The sequence below is a fragment of the Prunus mume genome, linkage group LG1 (assembly GCF_029339155.1).
Source record: "Prunus mume cultivar Tortuosa linkage group LG1, ASM2933915v1, whole genome shotgun sequence".
Classification (NCBI taxonomy): Eukaryota; Viridiplantae; Streptophyta; class Magnoliopsida; order Rosales; family Rosaceae; genus Prunus; species Prunus mume.
The window spans coordinates 15,451,288-15,463,939 of NC_142698.1; the positions used below are offsets into that span (position 1 = coordinate 15,451,288).

The window sequence follows — 12,652 nt, forward strand, 5'->3', positions numbered from 1 at the left end:
TCAACATGAACAGATAGGTAAATAGGAGGAAATCCAAGAGCACCTAATGAAATTCCGGCGGATATGTCTTTCATAAGCCTCCTAATCCTATTTCCACTGCGCCACCTTTGTCAATTCATTTCAAAGCAGTGTTAAAAAGTTGTGTTTTCATATCAAAGATTTTGGTAATGTTAAAAGCGTATGAAGTCAAGTTCTCTTATCATCAAGGGCAACAATCCAGAACAATAAAAACACAGAGTATTGGAAAAAGAAAGGAAAAAAAGGCTGTACCTTTTAGTTTCATCAATATCCATGTCCATCTCTGTTAGTTTATGGGAGAAGAGGTTATGTTGGTTTTAGTGTTTAGGACAATAGCTTGACTATGAATAGAAAACTTTTGAAAGAGAAACAAAGTGTGATTTTCTTTGAATGGTGGAGAAAAGTTACAGCAAAATGGGATATAGGACAGCCGGTAGTCTTTCAGCTTTCATATTTGTAAAGGCGGCAAGCCTGTATACAGGCGAGTTCTAACCGACATAGCTTAGTCGCTTAGTTTATTATATTACAACACTTTGATTATTTTATACTAGAGCACACTTCAATATATTATGATATTTTGGTAACATGAGGGTACTCGAGTCCTTGGACCCGTCACAGAACAAACCGAGTGGGCAAATTCCACCACAGTTGGCAAAGCTGACTTTCCTTTCATTCTTGAACCTCTCAAACAATCAACTCGTAGGCAGGATCCCAACTAGTACTCAGTTTTCAACATTTCCAAAAGCCTCCTTTACAGGTAACAAAGGATTATCAGGGCCTCCTTTGACGGTCGATAACAAATCAGTATTACCACCACCAACAGTGAATGGAAGCCTTCCAAATTCTAGACATCATCATGAGATTAATTGGGGTATTATCAGTGTCGAGATTGGTTTTTCATTTGGCTTTGGAGTTTCCATTGGGTCACTTGTGTTGTGCAAGAGATGGAGTAAATGGTATTACAAAGCTATGCATAACATCCTTCTGAAGATATTCCCTCAGTTGGGGGAAAGAATTGGGAATCATCGAAGACATGTTCACATAAATCAAAGAGGGAGACGTTGAAAGGATTATGATTTTTTTTTCTTCTTGTGCAAGTTTCAATAATTGGGATTTAAGCATATATCAAAAGCCCAGGTTACAAATGGGACTTAAATTTTACTTTTATTATTTGTTATGAATGATTCAAATTGTTTTGTATAAGAAACAGAACTTTTACAAACACGGTCCTTATTTTCTAATTGCATTCCAACAAGAAGAATAATATTTGAACATCCATTTATTTTAACAGAGGTTACGTAACAATATGACCCAAAACTACATGTAAAACTATACACGTGCTTGCCAAGTTCACGGCTGGTTTTTCTTTGTTATAAATGGCTCAAATTCATCCCGAGGCATGACCATGCAATTTCACAATTCAAACTTTATCAATATTTTCATGAACTCTATATCTTCAGCTTCATCAATATTTTCATCTTCCAACCCAGAAAATATTTTCAATATCTTCCAACCCAGAAATCCATCAACAAGGCAAGCACACCACAAATGTTTGGAGACATTCCACAATAGCCACCATATCCATCAATCTAGTTTTCCACCGTCCTATTTCCAACTGCTGAAGCCACATTTGCAAACTAATATCCTAGCCTATTCTGTGCTTCAACATAATTGCTGTTACATATCAGCAGCCAGCTAGCTTCCAATGAGAATTCCTCTGTTTTCATGGCATTTATTAATCCTTATTCACATGTTTCACTCAGCGTCCAGATTTGTGGTCTCTTCATGTCCCAGCGAGTCAGCAATCTTTGTTGCTCCAATTGAAGAACAGCCTCCATTTGACTCTGCAAAATCTAACACTTAAGCAGTGGAAATATGGCCCAAATGCTCTTGGGAAGGTGTGTCCTGCAAAGATGGATGTGTTTCTCATCTCGACTTAAGCAGCGAACTAATATCAGGAGGACTTGATAATTAGTGCCTTTTTATCTGCAGCACATCGAGAGCCTGAATTTGCTTACAATAACTTCAACAATACTGATTCCATCCAAGTTCGACAACACAATTGTTATCTGAACCTGTCACATGGGGCAGATCAATTGAGATTTCACTCCTTAAAAGGTTGGTAACTCTTGATTTATCTACCTCTACTTTCCCGAGAACTCCTCACTCACTGAGAATCAAATTTGAATGTACTCCTTCCTTTTGCTTATTGAACTTTCTTGATGGTGTGAATATAAGTACATGGGGCTCAGTGGTGCCAAGCTATATCATCTTCACTGCCAAAGTTGAGGGTGTTGAGCTTGTCCACTTCTAATATTTCAGGCCCTTTTGATAGTTCATTACAAATTCAGTGATTCGTATAGAGAACAACAATTTGTCCACTCAAGTTCCAGAGTTCTTCTCAAATTTCACACTTCCTTGCGCCTCAGCAGTCTCTGGGTTATATGGTACATTTATTAGTACCTACACTGGCTATAGACCTCAATCTGGTAATTCACAGCTTCAGGGTTGTCCGAAGAATGCATCTCTTCATCCCTCGTTCTAATGGGGCAAATTTCTAGACGAACTCTATTGGGAACCTCAAAATCTGTCCAAAATAGATTACCAAGTTGCAATTTCACTGGAGCAATTCCAACGTCAATGGAAGAACTTACACAGTTGTTTTATTTGGACTTGTCATGGAACAAGTTCAATGGTTCACTGTTCCATTCTTCAGTATGGCTAAGAATCTGACCCTAATAAATCTTTCTTCCAATCAGCTAACAGGTCAGATTAATTCCTCTCAATGGGAAAACCTTACTAACCTCTAGTGAATCTCGACTTGAGGAATTCAATCTACTTGATGGGAAAATTCCCATGACTCTGTTTTCTCATCCCCTGCTGCAAAAACTACAACTCTCCAACAATCAATTCTCTGGCCAATTACTTGAATTTGCTACTATATCTCTGTGTTACTGGCACCCTTGATTTGAGTAGCAACCATTTGATAGGGCCAATACCCATGTCTATCTTTAACCTCTTCGAGCACTTTTAAGATTCTTTCACTTTCTTCAAACAACTTCAGTGGTTCCTTTCCTCTTAATGGTATTCAGCAGCTAAGAAATCTTTCAGCTCTTGATCTTTCATACAATACCTTGTCGATTACTTATGATGATACCATTTCCTCTGACTCTTCCTTTCCTCAAATTACCAGTTTGAAATTGGATTAGCTTCGGGAAAGTTGAGAAGATTCCCAGATTTCTTGAGAAATCAATCCTACTTAAGCTATTTGGACCTTTCACAAAACCAGATTCATGGAGAGATACCCAACTGGATTTGGAGGTTCAATCATCTTTTTCTGAACTAAATCTTTCTTGCAACTCTCTAGTAACTCTAGAAGGTCCTTTCCTCAATCTCACTTCTACTTTGACTATGCTTGACCTTCATTCCAACCAGCTTCAGGGACAAATCCCACTTTTTTCACACGATTTTCAGTGCCACTTATCTAGATTATTCAAGAAATAATTTCAGCTCTACCATACGGACTGACATTGGAGATTTCTTTTTACTTACACTCTGTTCTTCTCTCTTTCAAGCAACAAATTCCACGGAATCATTCCAGATCTCAATATGCAAAGCGCTAGATCTTGAGGTTCTTGATCTGTTTCCAATAATTCTCTCAGTGGCATGATTCCAACGGTGCTTGACTGCAATGAGCGATGGACTCTTGGAGTACTTAATTTACAGAGAAGAATAAACTTTCTGGCACTCATTCCTGATAAATTTCCTGAGCATTGTAGCTTTAAGAACCTTAGAGCTCAATGGAAAATCAAATAGAAGGTCAGTTTCCAAAATTCTCTAGCCAACTGCACAATGTTAGAGGTTTCTAAATGAACCTTGGAAACAATCAAGGATAACAGATACCTTTCCTTCCCATGTTGAAGAAGCATTATCCACCTTGCGTATCCTCTTGTTTTGCGATCAAACAAATTTTATGGACGCACATTGGATGTCCCAATACCAATGAAACCTGGCCAATGCTTCAAATTGTTGACATAGCACTCACAACAATTTTAGTGGTGAAATACCAGGAAGATACTTGAGAACCTGGCGAGCAATGATGGCTCACAAAGATGATGACCTTTGTCAAATCATCATTTCGATATGAAGTCCTAAAATTCACCGAGGTATATTTCCAGGATGCTATAACTGTTACCAACAAAGGTCTAGAGATGGAGTTGGTAAAGATTCTAACTGTCTTCACCTCGATTGACATGTCGTGCAACAAGTTCAATGGATCAATACCTGAAGAATTGGGAGAACTGAAATCACTCTATGGCCTCAACTTGTCCAATAATGCTTCTCACAGGCACAATCCCATCACCTCATTAGGTAACCAAATTGCGACAACTTGAGTCCGTTGGACCTTTCAAAGAACAGCCAAATTGAGCGGGCCAATTCCAGCAGAAGGTTGGGGGCCAAACTTACTTTCCTCTCATTCCTGGATCTCTCAAACAATCAACTGGTTCGGGCAGATCCAAGCATTCAGTACTCAGATTTCAACATTTTCCAGCAGCATCCTCATTGCAGGTAACAAGGGACTATGGGGGCCTCCTTTGACGGTGGTGGATAACAAATGCAGGATAATCCCACGAGTCACCAGATAGCATTAAATGGAAGGCCTTCCAAATTCTGGCCATCATCGTGAGATTAATTGGGATCTTATCAGTGTCGAAATTGGTTTTCACAGTTGGCTTTGGATTTGCCATTGGGTCACTTGTGTTGTGCAAGAGATGGAGTAAATGGTATTACAAAGCTATGTATAACATCCTTCTCAAGATATTCCCTCAGTTGGAGGAAATAATTGGTATTCATCGAAGACATGTTCACATAAATCAAAGGTGGAGACATTGAAATGATTATGAGGAACAATGCAGCTTGGGAATCCATGTTTTGCCTAAAGGTATTTTGAGATCCAATAAATCAGAAGTGTGCTTTCTGGTTTCATAGTTAATTTAATTGTGCTCTAGCTAGTCTTGGAATATCATGTAACTTTTATATTTTATTTTTGTGGCATGTAGCAAACAATTACATAAATTCACATATCAGCAAATCATTGCTAACTACTTGTGGACAGACAGGACCCTACCCGCCGCGCTTGGTATTGCAGTCTGGAGATAAAAAGTTCTTAATTTGAAAATATTCCGTTGAAAAACCGTATGGTAAAGCAAAACATAAGTGTTTATTTTTAAAGTAATGGACTTCTCACAGCAGACCATCATCCTTTATTTTTCTTTTCAAAATTACCAAAATTATCCTTCGCAAAAATTTGATTAGAAATTATTTCTCAGATTCGCTTCTTCCTCCTCTCTTCCCTAAACTTTTACCAAGCACCTTCTCTTCAGACTTCAAAGATCATAACACATTTCGCTTTTGTCATTCTGCAGCTCTAACCTCCAAATTGAAGGTCTTTTTTCCAACACATCTAGCACTTTCACAGCCCATCAACACTCAAAGACTTCCGATTCCCATAAATCTTGATATATTTGGTTGCAGAAAGAAAATAAAAATAATAAAAAAATATTAGTGCGGAGGAAGCTCTAAAATGATTATCTGATGGAGAAATTGGGGGCTTCACTGAAATGAGACAGCACAGCAGCTCAGAGGAACAGAAGGGGGAGAAGTTGCAATGATTATGAAGAGCAATGCACACTTGACTCCATTAGGCTTGGGATTGGGTTGGGTAAACCCTGTCTTTTTAGTTTAAATGTCTAGGAAATAAGCACCAGTCCAATCAAATCAACGAGTTGGGCTTGTTCAACTTATGATCTTAGTAAGATATGTCCATGATCAAGTTTTCTTGTGGTCTGAGCTCAAGTTTGTACTCAACTGTATAGTCTGAGCTTGTTCAAAACAAAATGATTATCTTGTTTCTTTCAATTTGCCTTCTTGTGAAGTTTCAACGGATGGGATTAAATCGTCACGACTCGAAAGCTATGCAAAAAGAGAAACAAATAAGCAACAAGAGCATTACTATCTGCTACATATAGCTGAGATTTGCAGTCCCTCTGTTAAGCTTCAGATTTCAATTCTTTCTACCGTTGCCTGAAGATATCTGCTCTCATTCAGCTGAGGGAAACCAAGGTGGGGGGTTGGACAAAAATGGGACCATCATCGACCCAAAAAAGACATGTTCACATGGGACGTTTTTGAGAGGATAATACTTCCTTGAATCCAATAATTCTGTGTGATGTGTTTTTTTTCTTCCAATTGTTGGACCTTTGATTTTTCTTTCTTCAAGGGTGTAAGAATTTTCTTTCTTTTGCCAACATTTTTCTGTGGGAATTTCCCAACCCTATGCTTTGTAATTGCATTCCACTCCATGGCTAAGATGTCAAATGATATTTGACTTTATCCAGTCATTTTCCAACAACGTGACATTGCAAAGTTTTCATGCATGCTAGTTTTTCTTTGTTGTAAATGGCTCAAATCCGTCACCCTCCCGAGATGCACGACTCATCATGCAATTTCACAATTCAAACTACGTGGATGACGCGTCAAATGAACCAATTTGGTTAATTTCATGAACCCAGAAAAATTGCCATCGTTACGACTTATTTAGTCCCTAAAATACTGTCAATAGTCCTGCCTTTTTATAGTGAAACACCATCAAGAATTTTAAAACAACCTACAGAATACATTTACATCTGCAACGTCACCCCCATTAAGTTTAAAGATGGCAAAAGGCTTCGAAGTGTGAGAACAAGTCAAGCAAACAAAGGCATTGGGCTTGAAATCCAAGTTGCAACTTGCCAGGAGACATTATCCACAAAATTTAACGCGGCTTTGAGTCTTCCACCATATCCATCACTATCTCAGTTTTCCTCAGCGTCTCTCCATTTCCACGACTGCTGAAGCCAATTAGTCTCCCTTCCGTGCTAACTTGCAATTTTTGGTCTGGTCACCTGGTCAATCCCCTAAAGCAATTTCACATTTCCACGACTGCCTTCTGAAGCCACATTTGCAAACTAATATCCTAGCCTATTCTGTTCTTTACCACATTTGCTGTCACATATCAGCAGCCAGCTATAGCTTCCAATGAGAATTCCTCTGTTTTCATGGCTTTTCTTAATCCTTATTTACTATGTTTCACTCAGCGTCCATGTATTTGTGGTCTCTAGTCAATGTCCCAGCGACGATCAGCAATCTTTGTTGCTTCAATTGAAGAACAGCCTCAAATTTGACTCTACAAAATCTAAAAAACTTGTGAAGCAGTGGAACATATGGCCTCAGATTACTGCTCTTGGGAAGGTGTGTCCTGCAAAGATGGCTGTGTTTCTCATCTCGACTTAAGCAGCGAAGTCAATTTCAGGAGGACTTGCTAATTCGAGTGCTCTTTTTGATCTGCGGCACATCGAGAACCTGAATTTGGCTTACAATAACTTCAACAATACTCAGATTCCATCCAAGTTCGACAAGCTGACCAATTTGAGTTATCTGAACCTGTCAAATGCTGGCTTTGTGGGGCAGATTCCAATTGAGATTTCACTCCTTAAAAGGTTGGTAACTCTTGATTTATCTACCCTTTTACTATCCCGGAACTCCTTCACTGCAACTTGAGAATCCAAATTTGAATGTGCTCATTGGCAACCTTTCTGAACTTATTGAACTTCATCTTGATGGTGTGAACATATCAGCACATGGGGCTCAGTGGTGCCAAGCTATATCATCTTCACTGCCAAAGTTGAGGGTGTTGAGCTTGTCCAGTTCTCATATTTCAGGCCCTTTTGATAGTTCATTACTGAAACTTCACTTACTCTCAGTGATTCGTATAGAGAACAACAATTTGTCTACTCAAGTTCCAGAGTTCTTCTCAAATTTCACAAATTTGATTTCCTTGCGCCTCAGCAGTTCTGGGTTATATGGTACATTTCCAGAGAAGATTTTCCAAGTACCTACGCTGCAGACTATAGACCTATCAGGTAATTCTCAGCTTCAGGGTTCCTTACCAGAATTTCCGAAGAATGCATCTCTTCAATCCCTCATTCTCAATGGGGCAAATTTCTCAGGCCAGTTGCTACAGAACTCTATTGGGAACCTCAAAATGCTGTCCAAAATAGATGTTCCAAGTTGCAATTTCACTGGATCAATCCCAAGGTCAATGGAAAACCTTACACAATTGATTTATGTGGACCTCTCAATGAACAAGTTCAATGGTTCTGTTCCATTCTTCAGTATGGCCAAGAATCTGACCCAAATAAATCTTTCATTCAATCTTCTGACAGGTCAGATTAATTCCTCTCACTGGGAAAACCATACTAATCTAGTGAATCTCGACTTGAGATTCAATCTACTTAATGGGACTATTCCACCATTTCTATTTTCTCTTCCCCTGCTGCAGAAACTACAACTTTCTAACAACGAATTCTCTGGTCAGTTACTTGAATTTGCTACTAGATCTGCACTGGGCACCCTTGATTTGAGTAACAATAAGTTGGAAGGGCCTATGCCAATGTCTATCTTTAATCTCAAAGGGCTTAAGATTCTTTCACTTTCTTCAAACAACTTCAGCGGCTCCTTTCCTCTTGAGTTTCTTCCACAACTGAAAAATCTTTCGAGTCTTGATCTTTCGTACAATAGTTTGTCGATTAACTACAACACCACCAATTCCTCTGACTCTTCCTTTCCTCAAATTACCACATTGAAATTAGCTTCTGTCAAGTTGAGTAGATTCCCATATTTCTTGAGAAGCCAATCCAAATTAAACACTTTGGACCTTTCACAAAACCAGATTCCTGGAGAGATACCCAACTGGATTTGGAGGCTTAGTAATCTCTTTCAACTAAATCTTTCTTGCAACTCTCTGGTAACTCTAGAAGGTCCTTTCCTCAATCGTACTTCTAATTTGTCTGTGCTTGACCTTCATTCCAACCAGCTTCAGGGACAAATCCCATTTTTTCCACAATTTGCCACTTATCTAGATTATTCAAGCAATAATTTTAGCTCTAGCATACGGACTGACATTGGTGATTTCCTTTCTTACACTATTTTTTTATCCCTTTCAAGCAATAAATTTCAAGGAATCATTCCAGAATCTATATGCAATGCGACAAATCTTCAGGTTCTTGATGTTTCAAATAATTCTCTCAGTGGCTTGATTCCCAAGTGCTTGACTGCAATAAGTGGGACTCTTGCGGTACTGAATTTGAGAAGAAACAATCTTTCTGGCACTGTTCCTGATAAATTTCCTGAGCATTGTAGTTTAAAAACTCTAGACCTCAATGGCAATCAGATAGGAGGTCAGTTTCCAAAATCTCTAGCCAATTGCACAATGTTAGAGGTTTTGAACCTTGGAAACAATCAAATAGCAGATACGTTTCCGTGCCTGTTGAAGAACATTTCCACCTTGCGTGTTCTTGTGTTGCGATCCAACAAATTTTATGGAGGCTTTGGATGCCCCAAGCCCCATGGAAACTGGACAATGCTTCAAATTGTTGACATAGCACTCAACAAATTTAGTGGTGAAATACGAGGAAAATGCTTGAGAACCTGGAAGGCAATGATGGGTGACGACGATGATGCCATGTCAGAGCTTAATCACCTTCAATTTGGAGTCGTAAAATTCACCGGGGTATATTATCAGGATGCTATAACTGTTACCAACAAAGGTTTAGAGATGGAGTTGGTAAAGATTTTGACCGTCTTCACCTTGATTGACATCTCACACAACAAGTTCAGTGGATCAATACCTGAGGAAGTGGGAGAACTCAAATCGCTACTCCATGGCCTCAACTTGTCCAGTAATGCTCTCACAGGTGCAATACCAACCTCATTAAGCAACTTGCGACAACTTGAGTCCATAGACCTTTCGAACAACAAATTGGGCGGAGAAATTCCAGCAGAGTTTGCCGAACTCACTTTCCTCTCATTCCTGAATCTCTCGAACAATCAACTGGTTGGGAAGATTCCAAGCACTGCTCAGCTTTCAACATTTTCAGCAGCTTCATTCACAGGTAATAAGGGATTATGTGGGATACAGTTGAACATAACATGCAATAATCCCAGCGAGTCACCAGATGCAGTACAAAAGGCTCCAAATCATCATCGTGAGATTAATTGGGGTGTTATCAGTGTCGAAATTGGTTTTACATTTGGCTTTGGAATTGCTATTGGGTCACTTGTGTTGTGCAAGAGATGGAGTAAATGGTATTACAAAGCTATGTATAACATCCTTCTCAAGATATTCCCTCAGTTGGAGGAAAGAATTGGTATTCATCGAAGACATGTTCACATAAATCAAAGGTGGAAACGTTGAATCGATTATGAGGAACAATGCAGTGGGAATCCACGTTTTGCCTAACATATTTCGAGATCCAAGAAATCAGAAGTGTGCTTTCTGGTTTCACAGTTAATTTAATTGTGCTCTAGTTAGTCTTGGAATATCATGTATCTTTTATATTTTATTTTTGTGGCATGTAGAAAACAATTACATAAATTCACACATCAGCAAATCATTACTAACTACTTGTGGACAGACCCTACCCGCTGTGTTTGGTATTGCAGTGTGGTAAAGCAAAATGACCTTCTATTATCGTTTATTTTTAAAGTAATGGACTTCTCACAGCATATCATCATCCTTCATTGTCTTTTCAAGTCAACGAGCTGGGCTTGTTCAACTTAAGCCCAGTCGAAACTAAATGTTAGCTTGTTTCTTTGAGTTTTTACTCAAATTTATAGTCTGAGCTTGTTCCAAACAAAATGCTCATCTTGTTTCTTTGAATTTGCCTTCTTGTGAAGTTTCAACGGATGGGATTAAATTGTCTCGACTCGAAAGCCAAGTAAAAAGAAAAACAAATAAACAACAAGAGCATTACTATCTGCTACATATAGCTGAGATTTGCAGTCCCTCTGTTAAGCTTCAGATTTCAGATTCACCTAAACCAACAACGACAACATCTCTACCGTTGCCTAACGGGCAGGAAAAATCTGCTCAACTCATTCATGGTGTCCTAGTCTAAGGGAAACCAGGGCAGGTGGGGGGTTGGACAAAACACGGGACCATTTTTGACCAAAAAAACAAACATGGGACCGTTTTTGACAGAATATTTAATCACTTCCTTCAAAGAATCCAATAATTCTGTGTGAATGTGTTTTTTATCTTCCAATTGTTGGACTTGTATTTTGGTGTCTTTGATTTTTCTTTCTTCAAGGGTTATTTTCTTTCTTTTTCGCCATTCAATTTTTCTGTGGGAATTTCCCAACCCTTTAATGAGATTTTGACTGCTGTTAGCCTAGATTGTTAAAGTACCAAACTCCATGGCTAAATGTCAAACTTATCGTATGACTTTACTCTTTTCCAACAATGACATTGAAATTTGTTTGAAAATCATGCATGACTCTAAGAACAATAAATAATTTGTCCATCTTTTCGTCGATATAAAGCCTCCCTACCCTGTCCATATCCATCACCCTCCCACCCACGATGCCCGACTCATCGATGTTTTTACACCAAACAATATTTAATCTTTTTTTCTGGTACAGAAAAATCAATTTTTCTCACTACGTGGATGACGCGTTCCAAATTAAAATTTGCATGGTGTATTATTTTGCACGCAATATGCAAATTTAAAAAGAAAAATTATTCTGACAATTGTTACATAATAAGAACGAGATTATAATTTAGTCCCTAAAATACTGTTTTAAACATGCAACTAATCCTGCTTAATTACTTTTCAAACCTAATTAGTTGCAACAACCACGCCTTACAAGAACTATTAATATTTTGAAAGACAACTACCGTTTGGTCAGAATTGAAGACTTCGGCCCCGTTTGGGATTCTTTTTTTAAAAACCCGCTTAACTTTAAAGTTAAGCGGTTTAAAATGTTTAGTAAAAATAAAATATCCGCTTATTTTAAAAGCAATGGTTTTTTTTAAAAGCCTTTTTTTTTGAAAGCTCCCTTTAATGAAATTTTCGCAATTTCACAAATACCCTTATTAGGTTAGAAATTTATCCTCACGTATTTCTCACAAATCTGCAGACACCAAGTTCATCACGTAGCCTCCCAAGTTTGGAGACAACCATTCACTCAATCTCTCTCAATCTCTTTCACAAGGTAGATTATCAATCTCTTCAAAGTTATTGATTATAATTTTCTGGGATATTTTTATTCTTCAATCTCTTCAATCTCTCAAACTTTTTGTAGACGTGCTGTTTCTGTGTTTTTTTTTTCTACTGAAGTTTCTGTAGAACTAGCTGCTGCATCTCCAGAGCGCCTTTCTATGGCAGCTCCTGGAGTTGTTGTTGGAGGGTGCCTTTTGTCTTCCCTATGCATCACATGTTTAGGGCCTAGAGCACAAGAACTAGAAACATTAAGGAACAAGATTGCTGCAAGTTTAATGCATGCATCTTCTTAGACATTTTTTTTATTTCCATTTATTTAAGCCTAGTTTCAATGTTTTTCCTTATTGCTACAATTTGAAGGATGGCTTATGAATCTACTACCATGGTTATCTCTTTATCTTTGTTGAAATTTATTCAATACATAATTATGTTTGTTTATCCCAGACCTTGAGGTTGTTCTAGTAGAATATTAAGTGATTGTGTATTATGGTATTTGAGGCTAAAAAAAGAAAAAGCAGGTTATATTTGGTCCT

General features: G+C 38.2%; 1 protein-coding gene and 1 pseudogene across 2 annotated transcripts; both read left to right on the top strand.

Moving 5' to 3' along the window:
• The first annotated feature begins 1,638 nt into the window (after window positions 1-1,638).
• LOC103342176 (receptor-like protein 6) lies at window positions 1,639-5,131 on the top strand (annotated as a pseudogene).
• A 2,160-nt stretch (window positions 5,132-7,291) lies between these two features.
• Window positions 7,292-10,633, top strand: LOC103341473 (receptor-like protein 33). Of its 2 annotated transcripts, none has more exons than XM_016792879.2 (2): window positions 7,292-7,556; window positions 7,695-10,633. In XM_016792879.2, exons 1-2 carry the CDS (start codon window positions 7,508-7,510, stop codon window positions 10,310-10,312), a joined length of 2,667 nt encoding a protein of 888 aa, XP_016648365.2. In that variant the 5' UTR covers window positions 7,292-7,507; the 3' UTR covers window positions 10,313-10,633. The 2 variants fall into 2 exon arrangements, with proteins under 2 accessions (XP_016648365.2, XP_088902333.1); XM_089046207.1 differs by having other exon boundaries at window positions 7,351-7,556; window positions 9,064-10,633.
• Window positions 10,634-12,652: the final 2,019 nt, after the last annotated feature.